This window comes from Lissotriton helveticus, chromosome 2_1, assembly GCF_964261635.1.
Source record: "Lissotriton helveticus chromosome 2_1, aLisHel1.1, whole genome shotgun sequence".
In the NCBI taxonomy this organism is placed as follows: Eukaryota; Metazoa; Chordata; class Amphibia; order Caudata; family Salamandridae; genus Lissotriton; species Lissotriton helveticus.
Window position 1 is genome coordinate 1068078392 of NC_136059.1, and position 21201 is coordinate 1068099592.

Consider the following 21201-nt stretch of genomic DNA (forward strand, 5'->3'; position numbering starts at 1 on the left):
TGCAGGGGAAACAAAAGGAAAATTGCTCCCGATGATCCTGTCACGCCGATGGAAACCCGCCTCTCCTGCAACGCCGTTGCTCCCAACTCCGACACCTCCGCAAGCCGTAGCGCTATCCTCCCCGAATGCTGCCTGCAGGGGAAACAAAAAGGAAATTTTCTCATGGCGATCCAACCACGTCGATGGAAACCTACCTCTCCTGCGACACCGATGCTCCCAACTCTGGCACAACGCGTATCCGAGCCTGTAGGGAAAAAGAAGAGACTAGAAAAACTATTACAGCCTCTCTAGAGGCTGGAGGGGCAGGCTGTGGAGCGCAGAATCAAAGAGGCAAACTCTTGCGCTCCCCGGCCTTTTAACCCCTTACCTGCCAGGCTGGTTCTAACCGGCCTGGCCTTTGCTCCCTGGTGACCCGGAAGTGATTCTATCACTTCCGGGTCACTGGGAGGCCCAAGGTCCGATCGGCTTCAAGGCGCGTCTGTTTCGTCATTATAACGCGACAGGCTTGCCTCCACTATAGGGGGGGGGGGGGCGGTGCGCCCGCCATACTTGTGGCGTGGCCGATGCCGGCCCGCCTTTCTCTTCTTGTGTGGTGTGTTTGTGACGTCTATTAGAGGTTTGTGCGGTGAAAGAAATACATGAAAAGACCAGGCACGTTAAGGAAGGAGGCAACTTTCCACACCTGATGACTGGCACATTAAAGAAGGAAAATAATTTCAAAAGGGGGTGGTGATGGACAGAGTATCTGAGTTAATCAAAACACTCCTACCCAGTCAACAGATCAGGGCTTGATCCATCACCGTTTTTTAGCTCACTGCACCATCCCAGTTCAGAACCTGGCTATATGCAAATTAGTCTGTCCCTGGCCCAGTGCATCATGGGAACAGGGCAGACCAAACTACCAAGCCAATTCTTCACTGGAAAGGAAACAAGCTTCCGGGGACCGGTTTCTGGCATTACAGCCGTCTTCGGCCCGGCTTGCTTGAATCCTGATGGTGCAGTGAGCAAGGGACTCATGTCTGAGCATACCCTTCCACACTCATGGTGGCCAAAATAATTTCAAAAGGGGGTGGTGATGGACAGAGTATCTGAGTTAATCAAAACACTCCTACCCAGTCAACAGATCAGGGCTTGATCCATCACCGTTTTTTAGCTCACTGCACCATCCCAGTTCAGAACCTGGCTATATGCAAATTAGTCTGTCCCTGGCCCAGTGCATCATGGGAACAGGGCAGACCAAACTACCAAGCCAATTCTTCACTGGAAAGGAAACAAGCTTCCGGGGACCTGTTTCTGGCATTACAGCCGTCTTCGGCCCGGCTTGCTTGAATCCTGATGGTGCAGTGAGCAAGGGACTCATGTCTGAGCATACCCTTCCACACTCATTGTGGCCAAAATAATTTCAAAAGGGGGTGGTGATGGACAGAGTATCTGAGTTAATCAAAACACTCCTACCCAGTCCCTTGCTCATTGCACCATCAGGATTCAAGCAAGCCGGGCCGAAGACGGCTGAAATGCCAGAAACCGGTCCCCGGAAGCTTGTTTCCTTCCCAGTGTAAGAATTGGCTTTTGTAGTCTGGTCTGCCCTGTTCCCATGATGCACTGTGCCAGGGACAGACTAATTTGCATACAGCCAGGTTCTGAAACTGGGATGGTGCAATGAGCTAAAAAACGGTGTTGGATCTAGCCCTGATCTCTTGACTGGGTGAGAGTATTCTGCTTAATTCAGAGACTCTGTCCATCACCACCTCTTGTTGTAAACATTAAAGAAGGAGGCAGCTCCTCGCAGTGATCATGGAGAGGCACACTAAAGTAAGCAGCTTATCACAGTAATCACTGACAGACACATTAAGGATGGAGGCACAAAAGCAGCGCACTCAATGAAGGGCATTAAGACATTCAATCTTGAATGGAGGCTTTACAGTCAAAACCCTAATGTAGAATAAGGTAAAGCAATATGTCATTACCAAAGTAATCAAAAACACATTCATTACAGGTACTAATTTAACAGACCGATAAGGACTAGCAGCATTTCTACAGTCGACACTCCAAATACATACCAAGTCCACACTGTGGATAGGTAATATTTTTTAAATATATTAAAACAACGTTAACTACACAGCATATGGAGTTCATTTAGTAACTGTAAAACGGACCATATGTATGTAGCAAGATAACAAATTCTGTATAACTCCTCCGGAACTACTTAATTTACAGGAGAAAAGGGGGAAAATCATGCAGTAGGTGAAACGGAACTCTATCCTGTGACGGTGCAGAAAACGCAAGGCACTCGGGACCCAAACATGCCCAGGGAGGTGATAATTTACTGCAGCCCTTTAAAAATCCCTCCATTGACAGAAGCTGGAAGGCCAGTAAGTGGTCAAGTTTAGCAATGAAAGCAACTCATGGGAACACAATTAAATCAAAATACGTTTAGGGGAAGCTCTAAATGGAGATCTGAAACCACATGCAGGGGGGTGGTGCTTGAGGAAACCAGGACTGGTTGAGTTAGCAGTAAACAATATATTAGAAATATCACTGTGGGCAGCTACCAGGAATTCTCACATTTATTTAGCTTTGTGCAAGCCATCTGTTAACAGAGAGGCCCAAAAGGTTCTCTGCGGACCATAGGGGCGTGTGCTTTGCTTAATAGTTATATCTTAAGTTGCACAGCTACAGAGAGGTGTACAATAAAACCAGTGTCTAAGATTAAGGAATGCATGCAGGCTCCCTATGAGGACAGACTGCAACAACCAGCACATGTGGTAGTTCCATAATTATCACCAATGTTACACAGACTGCAGTTAATTGTATCTCAGGTTACAGAGATCATGCTGGTTCAGTCCTCTCATAGCAGGAATACGCCCCAGGTTACACCACTTGCACAGGTTCAAGCCACAGATTGTATATTTATCTACGAGGGTACTCAAATCATAAGGTTTCAAATCTTGAAAGAAACCATGCAAGTAACTACACCCAATGAGCCTGAAGCAAAGTGCCACAAATCCTGCAACTAAGTTCTGTTTTGTTCGGTTAAGCCATTAATGTATAGGGGGTGCATTATGAGAAATGATGCAAGTGATCCGTTTTTCAATTCAGGTGAGTAAATATTTCTCGTGATCTTTCAAAGACTTTCAAGAAATTCATAGGGAGCTGTGAGTTGTAGGGAAACGAACTGGGGAGATCATGTTGCTTAAAAATTCCACCCTGAATATCTGAAATTAGAATGACCAATCACCCAGGAACTTAGTTTCCTGGCAGGCTCCCCCCACCGCCAAGGAAGTATATTAAATACTTTGTTGCTTAATACCTGATGGGGAAACGGTAATGTTTTTACTTTGTCACCAGACTGAAGGGTGCTGCGTGCTAATAAACTGAATAAAAAATGTAAAACACAGAAAGGCAGGACCACTAACACCAAATATGCAATCTAATTAATTCAGTTGCGAAAGCTGTGCTATAGAAAACAAAGGTGCCCTGCAGGAAACACCATAAAGCAGACACTGCGTCAAAAAAAACACAAGCTACAGGAAGGGGCATGGATGGGGGAGTGTTGTGTGCGAGCCGCCATGTAAAACGAGGGGCGCCTGGCCCGTTAAAAAAAAAATAATGAAAGTGAAATTGTGCATGGCAACGCGCTGAAGAAAAAAAACAAGGGTTGCCACGCTAAAGCCTACTTTAAAGGGGCAGTGCTGTCTCAATAACGGAAATAGTGCTCACAGACTACATAAAACAGATGGTGTAGCAACACAAGGAAAAAGTCCAGTCCTCATAGAAGGTTACAAATGTAGACAAGGCAATAACAAGGAGGGACTACTGAGCCTATTCACAAATGAAAAGCAAGGATTTAGAAAGTACAGTTACTGGAGCCAATTGAAATGATGGGAGGGAAAAAGGCGGAGCTTTTAGTTCCTACCTGAATACTCATAACAAAAGAGGGGTAAGGCTCTAATCAGTAAGGCTGAGCCCGGTAAAGTTAAACAACAAGACAAACTGCCAGTACTGATATCTTCTTTTGAACCACAATTTTTACAGGAATGCAAAGACTACTGTGCAATGCAACCAAGTGCTATTTAATAGCTGTTTATTTAGAAAATTGTTATTTAGAAAATCATATGAAATTCAGACAAAGATCACAACAAGATGATATACCAACAATGGGAGTGAACACTAAATATGAACAAAAATCACACATGACTTCATTCATCACTAATCAAGCATTTCACAGTCATACCTCACACATACACTCAAACAAGTACTCACTCAAGCGGGGGATAAATGCACCAATAGAGGAGTACTAAGTCTGCCAAACAATATTTACATCATAAATTGTTTAAAATACACCTATCCAATTCCATTCAACAGTTTAAATCATTAAAAAAAATATATATACAACAAGGTTAGGTGTATTGTTGCCACGCAAAAGATTGCAAAGAAATTAATTAGCAAAACAGGCAACTTGGCAGACCCGGGTCTGCCAAGTTGCCCGTTTTGCTAATTAATTTCTTGTGTATGTGAGTGTATGTGTGAGGTATGACTGTGAAATGCTTGATTAGTGATGAATGAAGTCATGTGTGATTTGTGTTCATGTTTAGTGTTCACTCCCATTGTTGGTATATAATCTTGTTGTGATCCTTGTCTGAATTTCATATGATTTTCTAAATAACAATTTTCTAAATAAACGGCTATTAAATAGCACTTGGTTGCATTGCACAGTAGTCTTTGCATTCCTGAAAAATTTGTGGTTCAAAAGAAGATATCAGTACTGGCAGTTTTTCTTGTTGTTTAACCCTACCTGAATACAGCATTCCTGGCAGAGCAGCGCATGGTCTGCCCAGGCTCGACCTAAACAATAAAAACATGTTGGCTAATGCACAGAGCGTCCTTGATATTATGGCATCGTCCATAACTAAAAACAGTAAAATATGTCGGCCTAGGAAATAAGCAGACATAATTCCATAATTTTTTGTTCTTGTCTAACAAATTTCTAAAACACGGTAAAAGAATCTGAAAGCAAGAATAGGGTGGAAATAGAAGAGACTTAAACAGGACCTTTCCCTTTGTTCCTGATACAGCTAGTTGTGATGACTTTGTTAATTATGCAAATGATTTGGAAGATTGTGCAGCTTGACAAGGGGAGCCAATAAAGTTCCATCAGGATGTGGGTGATGTGATTATATTCTTCAGGCAGAGGAGAAGTGCTGTGGTGGCTCAGATGCCCAATAGGGGAGCGAAAGTGGAGTCTGGGAGTCCGTGGAGCTTGGCGTTGCCACCATCAGTATGCAAAAGTACGGGGGATTAAACAGCTGTTCTGAAGTCTCTTTCTGCAAGAAATAGTTTCACTTTCTTTAGAAGATAGAGCAGGTACCAGACAGTGTTTATGTTTTTTAGCAGTATGTTCCTTGAGGGTGAGGTTGGGGGTCCATTTCACATTCAGTGAAAGTCGAGGTTCAAAGCCGTCAAGGTTAATGTTGTTAAGCCAGGTTTGCAGTGTACCTTATTTGTTGTTCTTTGCAAACAACAGGAATTCTGTCTTACTTGAACTGAACTTCAGGTAGGCGCTGAACATACAGGTCTGGATGATGTACAGGTATTTGAGGCGTAGGCTATCTGAAGCGGAGGAGGTATAGTTGTCTTTTGGCACATTGGTAATCTTGATGCTGTTATCAGTTAGTAGAGCACTTAGTGGCTCCATGTAGATGGTGATTCTGAAAAGGGACAGTATGGAACCCTGGGGAGCTCCTTAGGTAATGGGGATCTTTTTGGACCTAGAAGGGCCCTTGTGAATATTCTGGGTTACAGTCACTGAATAAATGATGGTGATTTAGTTGAATTTTAAATGATGAAACCAACTAAAACATATTTGAGGTATGCTCTTATTATATTGTCTTTATGTTAGGTTGAATTTGAAGATGGTTCACAGATTGCCACCACAAGAGAAGAAATCTATACACTGGAAGAAGAGCTACCTAAACGAATTCAGTCACGTTATGTAAGTAGTTGTCGATCTAACTTTTCTTTTTTCAAATAATGACACCAATTAAGTGATTTTCAACATACTTGATTGATTGCAATGCTCTTCATTTAGCATAAAACATGAACAAAACCGATATGAAAGTACATCTTATGAAACTTAAACTGATCATGTTTATTTTCCTTATCAATATGTTGGGGGTGAGAGTCCACATTTTTCAATATCCAATACACTTCTAATGTTGGTAGGAAGAAAATGCTTGACAAAAATGTACTCTGTTATTTAATTTATCTGTTGTTTTAGGCAGAAACAACCGTTTGCCATGTTACTAGGTCAATATTCCCAATGTTTACCCCACTTGAGGATCAATGATTTAAAGCCATGAGTTGCTGTTAAAAATTCTCCTTGTGTCAGAAGGAAGTGTATTATTGGTGTACATCTTTATCTTGATGTTCCTTACCAAGTGCGTAGTGTACGCCAGACTGGTCAAAGTAATTTATATTTCAGAATCAAAATGGTCAAGACACTGAACTTTGGATGTCATGTGATAGCCTGTACATCTTTGGCAATAGGTAAGCATAATTTCAAGGCAGATCAGGGTAATCAATTCTTTTGCTGACAGGATGGTGATTCTACCCAACCCACCTACAGCTCCAGCTTTGTAGAACAGCTCTAAACAAAGAAACATGGGATTTCACCCCCACCCCCCGCCCCCAGACAAGACACATTTGCAGACTATCTACTGTCTTGTACAACTCCTTTACACTGCCAAAAATATTCACAAGTTGCTTATCACTCAAGCATGAAAACATCAGACTGCAAGCATGAGGAAATGTAAAGGCCTCACTAGTCAGAGCTATACTAAGGATGGCCATAAGGCAGCCTTCCTTCAAGGGTTAATGGTATGAAGGCCTGAACCCTTCAACATCCAGTCACATCAGAACCTCGTAGAGGGGTGAACCCCACTACTCTCACTACAATTGAGCAATTTAGGTGCAGCTCCTTTCAGCAGTGCCACGTCTTGCCACCATGACCCTCTTATGGGCTCACAGATATCTGGAACAAAGTGTAACATGCATTTGCAATGCAATCGGTCTCGCCTTTGGAACCTTATATGTATTTAGCTATGCACCACATTTGCATGGCTGCTGAAACATCTACTGTTCTTTAACATGGAGGGAAAGTAAGCACTAAACTATGTGATACGCCAGGTATGTAACACATGGAGAGAAACATTGCCTTTCAGGGTAAATGGTATAGTCCAAAGCTCTGTTTTTAATATAACATCAGGGCTTTTGTTGGTCATATCACTGAAAATATAAGATTTGAAAAAAATATTATTGTCTAAGGGTGCTCATGGAAGACAATTTCTATGGACTGGAATCTAGAGAATGCTAAAGTGATTCTGATATTTTACTGACCTCTGCTGGTTGTTTTCTATCAAGACGGTTGAATAGAGACAGTTGAACAGAACAAAAAGTCCCTAAGCGGAAGGAGATAAGTCCTAGGGCTGATCTCCAGAGCCCACAAAGTACATACAAATATAAGTATATACTAAAGTATATAGAAGAGGTCTTGAATGCTCGACCTAAAAACAGGATCTAACCAGCCATTATCCAATATGAACCATCAGGCCCAAAAACTTCAAATGCTCCTAATTCCTGTACCATTGTCGCATTTAAATATCGTTTTGGTGTAAAGTGTTTACCATACACCAAAACTGTCCACTTTGCTGCTTCTCTAATGCTCTCCAGGCCAGGCGAGAGGACCAAGATATCCCTCAGGGCCCTGTGAAAAGAACTAGGGGTGCACTGTAGGGGGTACGGATCAAGTTGGGGTCACCACTGGTTTCTAGAGGGACTGATTCTTCCCCAGGGCCAGAGTCAAGGTAAATGGAGATGGTTTCATCCGGTACAGCTCCTACACTTTCCAGGCAGATAATCTCCTATTCTAGACAAGCTCCCACCGGCAGGGCCCACTCTCCTCTGAAGGCCACACTCCAGCTCCCTCTACACAGCTCTCCTCTGAAGGCCACACTTCAGCACCCTCTCCACAGCTCTCCTCTGAAGGCCACACTACAGAGCCCTCTCCACAGCTCTCCTGAAGGCCACACTCCAGCTCCCTCTCCACAGCTCGCCTCTGAAGGCAGACTGCTGGTAGAACTAAAAACCATCAAATAAAAGATAATGTCTCATTTAAGCACTTGTGACCGACCGCCCCTGGCAGGCTGACATGGGTAGTAATTAGGGGTGGGCGGAATTTGTGTAATCGCGTTACGCAAATCTCAGCAAAATGATAAAAAATGTCAGCGAACACGCAGAAATTCTGCGACGCTTTTTTCCTGTTCGCAATCGCTTTTTGCGTGCTTGGGGGGAAATATCTCGCAAACACGCATTTTGAGAACGCGAACAAGCGAAAAATTTCACAAACTCGCGGAATGCAGAATTTTTGGCAATTTTGCGTTCTCCGCGGAACGCGAAATTACCTAAATTCCGCAAGCGGAACGGAATTTACCGCCCAGGCCTAGTAGCAATGCTGCAGCAACATCACGTAACTGACATATTAGCAGCATAGAACGTTAAAGAATTACTGATTGGAGTGTACAAACCCACTTAAGTAATTCAGACAAATACTACTGTGGCACAAGAACAATGATGGTGTAATGTCCTGATGCCGATATATCTATATTTCGCACAACATCGCCTCGTAAAGTATTCTAGGTGAGCATTTTTCCAGTGAGGTGCCCTGTACCACATACGCAGTGCTTCTTCAACTGTGGTATAAATATTTGCCTACAGTGTATCCAGTTTTTCCACCACACATTTTTCTTATAGACAAATGTAATACATTAATTTAGATTCCGCAAAAGTCCCTGGCCCCCTCTTCGATTTCTACTGTCTCATACACCCAGATGCCTGTGTTATAACTAGGTTTGTGCTTTTTTTTTGATAAAAGGTTTAAAGTACCACTGCTCCTAGAAACAAGCATTGGCAAAACAAACAGTGTTGCCTAGGCATGCTAGTGCAATGGATATATGTGTACATTTATAAAGCACCTTTTTAAATTCCATCATTATTTACAAATGTTTTCTAGTATCTTGCTAATTTATTATACATCAATCATTCAACAGTGGGAAACCGATTAATTAAACCACATGCTTCTGTTTTTTGTCGTTTCCATTCTGATTTGTAAAATCCCTTTCCAGTTTCACACTTCTATTTTTCACTTTGAGGCACTAATCACTGTGGTTGAGAGACACTCGTCAAACAGTAAAAGTATCAAACACCCACTACCCAGCCACTTGATGCAACACCCACCATCCATTTATGGTGTACGATTTCTATCAACGACTCATAAAAGGTAACATATATCCCTCTCCATTAAGTGACAGTAAGCACACACATCTGCTGTATAAGGCATCTTCTTACTATAGTATGAAACATCTGCCACCCATTCATAGTGCAAAAAACCCACCTCCCACCCACCCTTTTGGAATACCTGCCATCCAAACTTTGTAAGAAACGTGACACACAGTTGTCCATTCTATCACACATCTGCCACTACAGTATGAGACCACTGTCTAAAGTCAACATTTTCCTTTTTTACAAAATAGGCTTCTTTAGCCATTCACTTTACAGAGATTTGCATAAAAGTGAGATATTGTTCATAGTAACTAATCTTTGGAGTAAAGCAGCCAGTTCCATCAATTTTCACAACCATTAAACCATTTTCCATATTTTATTTAAGCAATAAAATATCTTTCTTATTCGATTGAAACAGACTTCATTCAATATGTTAATGAAATATGATGTGCTGTCCTATATTTGCTCTTCTCCATCTATCGACACACATTTCAATGACATGCGCTGGTCAGTTCCCCAACATGATCATTGCTTTGCATTTCCTCAACCTCTCTGGATTATGGGCACAATTGGAACCGCTTCTCAATGCACTCGTATACCTCCACATCTGACTTATGAGCACATTTCAAGGTGCAGCGTCCATCCAGTCTAGCTTAAATGTCAGATAAGATGGCCAGGTGAGATCAACTTAAATGCTTGTGGTGTCCCAGTTCCAGGCAGCAATAAATAATAAAGCAAGAAGCCTGAGAGCGTGGTCCCTCACATGACAGAGCAAGATGATTCAGAGAGTGGTCACCATAAAACTGAGAGCAGGAGTGTTTGGGTCACCTTATACACAAAAGCAGTCTGCCTGGAAGCGTGCCCACCGTAAATAGACAAGCAGAATGACGTGTCTATCCACCTTAAAAATAAACAAAGGTAACTGTGTGGGTGGCCACCTGAAATGCCATAGTGGGGTGTGTGGGAACCTTAAATATCACAGAAATATGTCTGAAACCATACCCAACTTAAATACCAGAGAAACTATTCTGGGTGTGTAGCCACGTACAGCAGGATGCCAAATAACCTGGGCAACGTAAACCACAACATGACGCCTGGTAGAGTTGGACACATTAAATGCCAGGGGAGGATGTCTTAAAGTATCTCCACTATAAATGCCAGATGAGGATGTCTTGAAGCCTGGCCACTTTAAATGCCAGTGCAGGCTTTCTGGGTGTGTGGCCCTTATTAATGCCAGAGTCGGAAGACTGACAGCGTGGCTTCTTAAATACCAGAATAGGGTGTTTGGAACCCTTGCACCCTTAAATGCCAGAGTAGGATGCTCAGGAGCATGGCCACCCGAAATGCCCGAGGACAAAAACTGGGAGCGCGGCAAACTCCTTTACCAGCGCATGATGGCTGGGAGCGTGGCCATTTTAAATACCAGAACGCAAAACTTTACAGTGGCCAACCTTAAATCCGAAAGCAAGATGCCAGGGAACGTGGTCACCTTAAATTCCAGAGAGTCCTCAGAGCCAGCCCTCCTTAAGCTGTGCGAGCAAGCGCTTCCCAGGAAATGGCTAGGAAAACTGCGGTCTTGTTAAACTGAGCTCTTTAAACTTCAAAGGATCAGCTACGTGGAACCGGGAGTCAGAGATGAACAAGGGAGGAGGGTGGTATCGGGGGTACAGACTACCAAAATGCTCTCGTGGAGAGTGTTTGTCCAAAAGTGCAGATCAGGTGAACAGCAGCAGGAAGATGCCGAAGGCACATAAGCCCAGACCCCTGCTGCACAAGTGGCGGGCAAGGCTCATGGCTTCTATTAGTTCTTCCGTGCTAACTCCTTGGTGAAAGAGTAGCGGCCAGCACACACACCTATTCTCTTTCATAAGACTGCTGCCAGAGTAGAGCGAAGCCTGTCCAGACCCTCGTATCTCGTTTCCTGCGGGAACTTTGAGAGTAAAGAAAAGCTGCATCATGTGAGGAGCTTTTGACTTCGATCACACACCAAATTAATAGTGAACGTGTCCCAGTGTGCAGTTGAGGCATTTCTTTCACGGAATTCCACTTGGGGCAAAACTAATAAATCGCACTCACTCTAAGGCTTTTCAGAATACCAAAAACTCACATGGGCACAGCTTCCTGTCTCAGCTGCATTCCTGCCTGGATTTCGTTGCCACGTTTCACAGGCCGTGTGAGGGACTGAACAACGGCCGAGGAGTTGCTTGCTTTGAGGCCACTTGTGAATAACGTAAACACATCGCATGATCGCAGCCCCGTGTCCTGTTGGACGACTGACTGCTGCATGGGAAGTGTGTTCACTAAAACAAATGAAAGCTTCACTCAGGAGTGAAAGTGCTCAGACGCCCTTGTGAGGAGGACAGGCAGAGCCATGAGCAAGACCGCCTCTACCCCGTGATTCGCACAACCTTGAAAGTGAAAGTGTCTGCACGACAGCCCAGGAGTGACGTGCCACTATCGCCAGCGCCCTTCGATACTGCTAACATGGCTGGCGCAACTCCCTCGTCCCATTCTCCCTCTTCCCCATGATGGTGTTGTGCGATATCATGTCGCCTCCCGCGAAAGTCGCCTCTAACCCGGTACGGGCAGGGCGCAGCTGAAGAGCTGCTGCAGAACAACTCTCACTCCGATATAATAGATCCGCAGCACCGTTGCGGCGACAGGCAATGGCGAAATAGCTTCCCCACACATTCGTAAGAGAGACGTTTGTATTGTGCATGTGATTAGGTCAGGTCAGGCAAAATAGAGTGCACATTTATCCACCAATCACAGGACAAAAAAGCATCGAAAATGCAATAGGACTAGTATTTACGGGAGACCTATTGCATTTTCAACGGAAGTGCGGGCATCAAAGAAGGTGCGAGCGGGAGGGGGTGGGGGGCTGGTTGTGGTCCAAGAAGTTAGGGACTGCAGGAGGCAACGGGGAGAGGCTGGGGAACAAAACTTTTTTTAAGTAAAGGGGCTGATAGCCTCGTAAGAATAAAAATGATGACATGGCTGTCAGGATTCAGGACTAACAAACCAAAAACCAATCATAATGCAGAATTTCCACCAATATAGTGTATACTGCATGTCTTGCAAAGCGAACAACGTGTTGCGCTGCAACGCTATGCGTGACCTAAAAATTGGTCAGATACTTGAAAAGGTAAGTGCTTCGCGTCTTTTCAAAGCCATGCAGAAAACTAGAGTTTCAGTGCAAGGTACGTTAATTTTTGTGTTTGCCTATTCTGTGAAATTAGCAAAAAACGAATATTTTTTTACTGCATTTATTTTTAACCTCAGATATTAGACCATTCTGATAGTTTGTTTCCCCAAATTGATAATGTTTGAAGTTGTGGCTCTTGTATGTGACCATATTACGGCCAAGGGAGGCATTTTGGTTAATAAAGAAAACCACCAATACACCAAAATAATGCTAGAAAAAAAGTTTATAGCATAAAATATGTATATATGTATATATTTATATGTAAATGGGAAGCTTTTTCCAGATAGGGTAACTATGTTACTGAAAGGATCAGCAACTAAAATTCATGATTAATATTATTTAATCATGGTGGGTTATTAATACATCATGTTAATAGTCTCATCCACGAAACTCCTTGAATAGCCAGGGGATTAATGGCAACCACTATGCCTCTCCAGCATTAGTGGATCATTATCAATATCTGTATACTGTAAAAAAAAATCACCAGGCAAAATGTGAACAATTCCATCATAGTAAGAGCACCAGTATTGATGCGCATTTAAAAGAAAATATGCCACACAGAGGTTCCTCTGTGTCAGCTAATACTAGAGTGAGCATTGTTGGAGCATTAGCTGTCCCAAGAGTGTAACAGTCGATATAGTAGGGTAATAAGTGTGCAAAAAATTGGAAGGCAGCATCACATTTACACTGTATTCAGTTTTCCTTAACCCAGTGTAAGCCAGCATGCAAAGTTTTATAATTTGCTAGCAGTTTCGTTTTTGACTCCTTTAAACTAAGTTGAAATGTCTACTGCCCCATGCTAGCATAATATTCTTTGGAGAAAGCCTATAAGAATACTCTTCTGAGTCGTACAAATCTAAGCAATAAAACAATACCATGCAGTACATTGGTGCTAGTTTACTGGTTTTTGCTTGATTTTTCTGCGGTAGTCAACACCCTTTATCGCATTTCTCCACCAAGCATTCCCCTCAAGGGTGGAGATAGACAGAAAGTTACTGAGCCGATTTCAGTCTTTCCTCCTGTTCATATTGCTGTTTATTGAAATGGACTGTTTTATATCTTTTGCACACCCCTTAAATTGGGACGTTCTACAAGGCTCAGTTCAATCGCCTTAACTATTCAGCCTATGCACGGACGCTTAAGGCCAGTTGGGACAGGACAGCAACATTTTTATTTGACTGTAAACTGGCAATATTCAGCTATAACTTGGTGTTTATGCATCTTAAAACTGAATCTTGACAAGATGGAACTCGTATTATCATACTGCAGTGAAGTTCCACTGCCTCTTCAAAAATGGTTTGCCATACAAGTTCTTCTTGACATCTCTTAATCAGTAGTCCCATTTGCCTAATCTCTAAGGTTTATTTTACCCCTAAGTGAAATGTACATTCTGCTAAACTGAAAAAAACTGCAACTTTCTAACTTCACTTCCTCAATAAACTGTAACCATCCATGCCACCCACATACTTCAGGACAGCAATACAAGCCCTATTACTCTCACATCTCGACTGAGGGCCTACACCGCTAGCTGGCATTCTCAGAGTCCCAATTACAGCTTTTGAATCCACCCAGCATATGGCATCATGTCTAGCCCCAAAGCTAAAAAGTTGTATACATTGCCCCTATTCTAAAAGAACTCCACTGACTCGCTTTAAAAGCAGCAATTAACTTTGAACTTCATAACTCACAAAACTATATTTTATGGTTCACCCTTCTACCCAAAGGACTTACAGCACATCCTAGGAAGTAAAAGAATCTTGAGGGACTAATCCCACTTTCTCCTTGAAATTCTAAAGCACAAAAAAATCAAGACTGTAATACAGGCTTGCCTACCTTCAACATGGTTGAATCATGCTTCACAGACCTCACTCTTTAGAATACATCTTCTAGACTTACTGTTGCTGCCCCTCCATTTGCTGCTTCTGTCTGCTAGAGATTTCTAGGTGCAGATTCCTTTTTACCTTAGAATAATCTCCAGATGTCACACTGGATCCAGACTATTTTGTTGAGCAGTACCCCTGCGCGCTGGTTGGTGGTGTCGATCGGCTCTGCATGGCATTGTCGGTGTTGTCCGTGCCAGAAGTGACATGCGCTGTACCTATATATGTGCCACCCCAGCACGCTGACCTCAGTTCTTTTCTTTCGGTAACAGTCAGGGTGATTCGGAGAAAAGGTACCCCTCAGTCATTTTTTGACTAAACTTTTTTCGTCCTTTGCCGAAGTAATTTTGAGGTTTTCCTCCTGGTGTAGCAGGGATATCATTAATGAAGCCTGGCTTAAAGCCCTGTGGCACCTGTCACCAGTTGATGTCTGATACGGACATGTACCTTATATGCCTCTGGAGGCTTGAGTACGGCCACAACCCAGAGGCCTATGCCGATTGATGTGCCATGAACCAAAAGGTCTTGAGGGAGCGATCCCACAAGCTCCAGACAGTTCGAGGTGCGACAATTGAGGTCCCGGTCGAGAGGAAGGTCTTGGGAGAGGTTGCAGAGTCCGAGATCATTGTCGCTATTAAAGTCTTCTGGTCACTCGGGTAAGTTCCACCGCGACAAGAAGTCAAAGAGATCTTTGACTTCTACACATCCATCGACTGACAAGGCAGCATCCACGTCCAAGTCCTGGCTCCACGGTTGACCAACACCTGGGCTGACTTCACGCCTCCCTGAGTTTCTGGGAGCTGAGAGACCCCTGCGTAGCTAAGTGAATTCTGTGAGGCTATGCACTTCATATTTTGGCTGCCCATTCCCTCTGGTCTGCCTTTGGGCCTGAGGGTTCGGCAAGGGCCCCTACATGCTCCGCACTGGCTGCTTTGGCACCAGTTCGGCCCCTAGGATCCGTTCCTGGATCCGAACAGACGCCGGTCGTGCCACCTTAATCTTCCCCGATGCTGGTCCCAATGTTGATGCTCCCGGCGCCACTAATTCCCACCGGCGGCGGCATCACCATTCCAATCCCCGACTCCGACACAGAGCTGGAGGCACGCCATTAATGCAGGTTGGAGCTATGCCTTTCAAGCCTGAGCCTTATTCAAACCGGCTAGGTCTAAGGGAGGAATGGAAGGGGTCGCTGGACCCTGAGGAAAACCAGCCTTATGACACCTTGGCATGGTGTGAGGATCTGGGTGAAGCCAGTGGACTGGACAATTCTTCAGTTATTGGCCCCTGTTTTTCTTCCTTCCATGGCTACAGAGGAGGAAGCATCCTTCGCAATAGTGCTGAGGAGGGTAGCCAAGGTCTTGGAACTCAGTTTTCCCTCAGTGGAAGTCAAGACGAACGTCTTGACAGAACTGCTTCAGCCGGGAGTGTCCCCATCAGAACTGCTTCTCCCTTTTAATGAGGCACTCACTGACGTGCTAGATCAGCACTTGGGCTTCTGTGAACAGGATGAAGGCCTGCTGCCACCGCCCCTCTCCAGGGGACCCAACCTTCTTCACAGAACACCCACCCCGGGGAGCGTAGTGGTGCAGGGCTCCACCTGCCACATAAATCCTGACGCATTCCCAATCACACCATCAGATTTAAAATCCAAGAGGCTTGTACCTTAGGGAAGATTATGTTTTCTTCCACAAACCTAGCACTGTAGACCATGAACACTGCATTCCTATTGGGCCGCCATTCCCACTCTCTGTGTAATACGGTTGCACAGGTGCCGCCAATGGTCCCAGAGGAGGCCTGGGTTGTGCCCCCCAGGCTGTTACTGACGGACATGACCGACTCACTGGGCAGAGCGGTTTTATCCACAGTGGCTTTACGATTCCACGCCTGGTTGAGGATGACTGGCTTTTCTGGGGATGTCAAAGCACCACTTATTGACATGCCCTTTGATGGCTCCTGTCTGTCCGGAGACCAGATGGATTCAGCCCTGGAGTAATTTAAAGACAGCATGGCCTTCGGTCTTTCCATGGTACGTAGCTACCCCCAATCCGCCTTTTGCTCCTTTCTTCTCTGCTCAGCGTGGCCGAGGACGCTTTACCCCAGGCCCTGTGAGTCAGGCAGCCAGCTGTCGGGCCAGTCCACCTCCCTCCCAGCAACATCCTAACCCTTCTAATCTTCCCTCCTATTATCATGGGTACACACTGGGCTTCAGTATTCGCCATCACCTGTCCCACAAGAGGATCATTACTTCAGACATGTGGGTTTTGTAGATCGTCCCAAGGGGTCTGCTCTTTCCCCTTCGTGACTAACCCTCCCCCATGCCAGCAACTTACAACAGGCTGACGGAGGATCCTAGAGAAGCTACACTTTCTGCCATTAATTTAGCAGGACTGTATTCATGGTCTTTCTTCAAACACCGTAATTTTGGTCTTGTCGATTTTGCAAGATTTTGTTTTATTTTATTGTGGTAGCTTTGTTAACTCTTCTTGGTCAAAAGTTTGGTCATCGGGTTATGCCGGAAAATAAGTTTGTCATGACCTACCTTTGTGAAGTTGTAAACAATTTACAACTTGCATATAGCCGGGCAAGTCTGACATACTCTTGTAGGGTAGGGCAGGGGGTGAAAATGTTGCTGTTTTGTCTCCTTTGACTTCGAGGGTTCGTGCATAGGCTGAGTAGATGCACCCTACTTTTAGGCTATTACCTGTTTTATGTTTGCAGAACAGTCTTCCCCTTGAGTCAGAAATTGAACCCATCAGCAGTATTTGTTTGCAGAGATGAAGTGAGGGCTTCCTCCAAGAATGAGAACACATTACCTTTGTATGTTAATAATTTTGCAAATTTCAGCAGCAAACCATTTTACAAATATACAGTATGAGAAATTAAGATATTGTTTAAGGAAGGTGAAAGCCTTCTGAAGGAAGCAACAAGCAAAATCCTCATCAGGGTGGCCCTCAAAAGTCACTAAATCAATCTGTGCTTAACGCTCTGGTAGCTTAAAAATGCAAACCCTCTGGCAACTTGGCACAAAGGCAGTGAGGCTTAACTTAGTAATGAGTAAAGTATTTGTGAAGGACTCAACCAATATTAAAGTGAAAACAGAACATGAGAAACCCCAATATAGAAAAAGAGTACATTTTAATAAATAGAATTATACCAAAACAACAAAAATTGAGTCAGTAGAAAAGGAGATATGCAATTTCAAAGTCTTAGGTAAAAGTAGTGGCACAAAGCGCAAACTGCCAGGTGGGGTTATCTGGTCGCACTAGACCCGGACAAAGTGACTAGTTGAAGCTGACCGCGATGGAGGGCGTGCCAGATACAGGACCGAATTCGGCCCACTATTTACTATACCTGGTTTTACATTGCCTGAGCTACAAGGTTCTGCGTCATGTTGTCGGTTCCCATGGTTCCGCTGAGCAGGAACTGCCTGATGCTGCATCGAGTTGCGATGCGCTAGATCTGATGAGGTTGATGAGGTTACCAATCAGGAGCTGTGAGGGGCTGCGGTGCAAGGTCCTGTTTCGAAATGGGTCACAATGCGTCGTATCAGGTGAGACCGCCGATCAGGTAGTGCGATGCGAGGCTGTGCATCACAAGGCCTTGTGCTGCTTCGCTTCTGAGAGAACCCACAGTTGGGCCCGGAGAAGTACACTCTGATGCCGCCAAGGGTCCAGTTGGCACCTTTTGGGGATCAGGTCTCACTCCAGCAGAGGACAGCAGCAGGGCAACGGCAGGTCTAGTTGAGTCTGCTCAGATGGAGGACAGGTCCCTAGAGTCCGCCATGTCCCCCTGTAGCTCAGAACAGGTGCCCAGTCAGCTAGCCCTTAGAGTCACTGTGGTTGTTCTGGGTTCAAGGAGGAAATCCAGTCTTCATTCCTCGGGCAGCAGGGCAGTCTAGGTGGCACCTTTTGGGGATCAGGACTCACTCCAGCAGAGGACAGCAGGGCAGCAGGGCAGTCCTACTGCAGCAGGGCAGCCCTTCCAGCAGCAGAGCATGCCTTCTTCCGAGTCTTCCACAGGTCCCAAAGTGATCTGATGAGTTATTCAAGTGGCCCAATATTTATACCTGATTGCATCTTTTTGAAGTCAGTGGAACACTTATACCACCCCCTTGTCTTGCACTGGTAACTTCCTCCCTTCTCCTTTCCAGGCTCCAGGTTGCCTGGAGTCACAATAGTCTGGTGCCAAGTCACTTTGTGCATCTTCTGGGGCAGCCCTTTGAAATGTAATATAGGCAGGGAACAGCTCCACCCTCAACCATCTTGGCCCATCATGCCAACAACTAGTCTCCCTTTGCACCACTGTCCGGGTGGGATACATAAAGGCCAACTGTCAACTACACCTAGTCATGTGACCCAGGTAGCAGGCAACAAATTGTTAGGATAAGAAAATGGCACATTTCTAAAAGTCACATGTTCAAAATTGTGACTTAAAATCGGACTACCATTAAAGAGGGCTTTAAATTTCAATTAATTTGAGCATAAAAATAATGTTCCTATCTGATATCAAAAGTAATTATCACGTATTAAGTGTAATAAGGTAACCCAGTGTTATCATATGAGAGAGCTAGGCCTTGCCATAGTAAAAAATGACATAGGAATTTTCACTGCTAGGACATGTAAAACTAAAGTCCACATGTCCTCCTTTTCAAATACAAAGCATCCTGCCATAAGTGCCTTTAGGGCCTAGCTTAGGGCTGGCTAATGTGCATTAACAACAAGGAAGGTTTAGGACTGGCAAAAGGTTTTTTCGTAAGGTCGAAATGGCAGGTGAACTGCAGTACAGGCTGCATTGGTTGGCCTGAAAGATGATTTAAAAGGCTACTGTAGTTGGCGGCACAATTAATGCTGCAGATCCACTAAGCAGCATTTACCTTACAAGCTCAGCAAAAACTAAATCAGCAGAGCAGGAGGGGTGAAAGCAAAATGTTTGGGGGGGGGACTCTGCAGAGGCCCAGCATATAATAGGACGGGCGCACCCTTGATCTAATACCTCCTATAATAATAAACTCTGGGAAAATATGATTTTGTTTGCGGCTGGAGCCTTTCGTATACATACGTAACCACAACTGCATCCAGGTTTCAGCTTCTAAATATAAGGTGAAGTGAGCGTGATCTCTCCTTCTACGAATACTAAACTTTAGTCTGTGCAACAGCAATGAGAACATTTTCACTACATCAGCCTTTCAGTTGGTTTATCAGTTGTGTCCCTTAACGCTACTTGAAAAAGGCTTAAACTATGTTTCCTGTACCCTTTTCAGCTTGTCAAAACACACATCTGAGCCAGTCTGGAGGGCTGATGGTCATAAATAGGGCTATGGTCATGCTCTTGACTATAATTTTTAAAGATATCCATTGCCTCTTCACATACCTTTCTCAAACCCTTTATCTACCACTAATCCCAATTTATTTCTGTCAGTCAACTGCTTTTACATTCCAGTACACTGCGCACCGCGTCCATATTCTATTCCTTTAACTTGCTTCTATTGCTCAAATCGAACGTGGTTTTAGCAGACAAAAGGTTTAACAGATTGAATGAAAAAGGGCTCAGCTTCTTTAAATCATCCCCCTCCAACTTAACCTCTGAAATAGCTGATGAGACCCTTTTACTCAACCACAGAGCACTGCCCTCCTCTCCTTTAATGATTTGCTTAATGTGATAATGCATGTCACGCCTTGTCCTTGCTAACTCATCAGCCACCTTCCCTTTAATTACTCCGCTTAATGAGTCTGACTGCAACCGATTATGTCCTTGTGTACTATGAATTCGCTAGGTACAGTGTGGCAGGAAGAGACGTTACAGCCCTTCAACGAACAGAACTACATATTACTACTTCTTTTGCTCTAATATTTACATGAAATTACTTTCAAGAATCTCCCTGCTGTCTAAAAATTTATATAATGTTCCTTGCGAAGCACCTTTTCAGCATTATAACGGTTGATAACATTGTTATATAAATCATTTTGATTTAAGAGGTCTCTGAAGTAAAATGCTGTCAATTGTTCCTGATATACATTTCAGAAATATGTGCACCATGATCATTAAAAACATGTAACTTTTTTTTTTTACTTGCTATATGAATAATTGTGATATCAAAAGGTGTAGAATATATTTAATACTTAATAAAAAGGTATCAACAATGCAGTCCGAGCCTGTTGTATTTTCTTCTGCTGAATTTTTAGTCATGCTTAAAATTCCTGATTATGTGCTTGAATTATATAAATACTCATCTTAATTTTCCGTAATCCTGGGCGATCTCCATTCCATTGGGGAAATAATGTATAGACTTATCTTTGAATACTTCCTACAGTTATGCTTTCTCAACTTAATTCTGAGGATTCTGGAGAAATTGATTTATTTTCTTTCATTCCGTTCCTCTAAAAACTATTTTTTTGTTCTAACCTTTTTGAAATACCTGGCTGATTGTTATATACCGGATATTGCATGTTACTCTCTGTAAAGAAATAGCCTTCATTCTTATTTATTCCATTTTGCAGTTCTCAAGCTTTGTTTACACTATATACTAAGCAATAATCTCTTGGTTGCAAGCGTTAAGGCTTTCCCAAGCTGCATATGAGAAGCCAGCATACATTAATCATGATTTTGCAGACCTTGCTTGTAGCACAATTTATATCAATTAACACATTCAGATAAAATACATTGGGGCTATATTATGTATAGTAATTTGTTTTATTTCTCACTTGTGCAATAACTTTTTGCCTTAATTATTTGTTTAGGACATGACAATTTTCATATCTGAAGCTTTATCGTAAACCACTT

General features: G+C 43.7%; 1 protein-coding gene across 2 annotated transcripts in view; it reads left to right on the forward strand.

Moving 5' to 3' along the window:
- The window catches only part of LOC144818446 (lysine-specific demethylase 4C-like), a 1795190-nt gene that overhangs the window by 1768318 nt on the left and 5671 nt on the right, over positions 1 to 21201 (forward strand). For both annotated transcript variants that reach the window (XM_078675868.1, XM_078675869.1), the window contains one exon: positions 5900 to 5992. In XM_078675868.1, coding sequence (XP_078531994.1) covers positions 5900 to 5992 — 93 coding nt within the window. The remainder of the gene's footprint in view (positions 1 to 5899; positions 5993 to 21201) is intronic.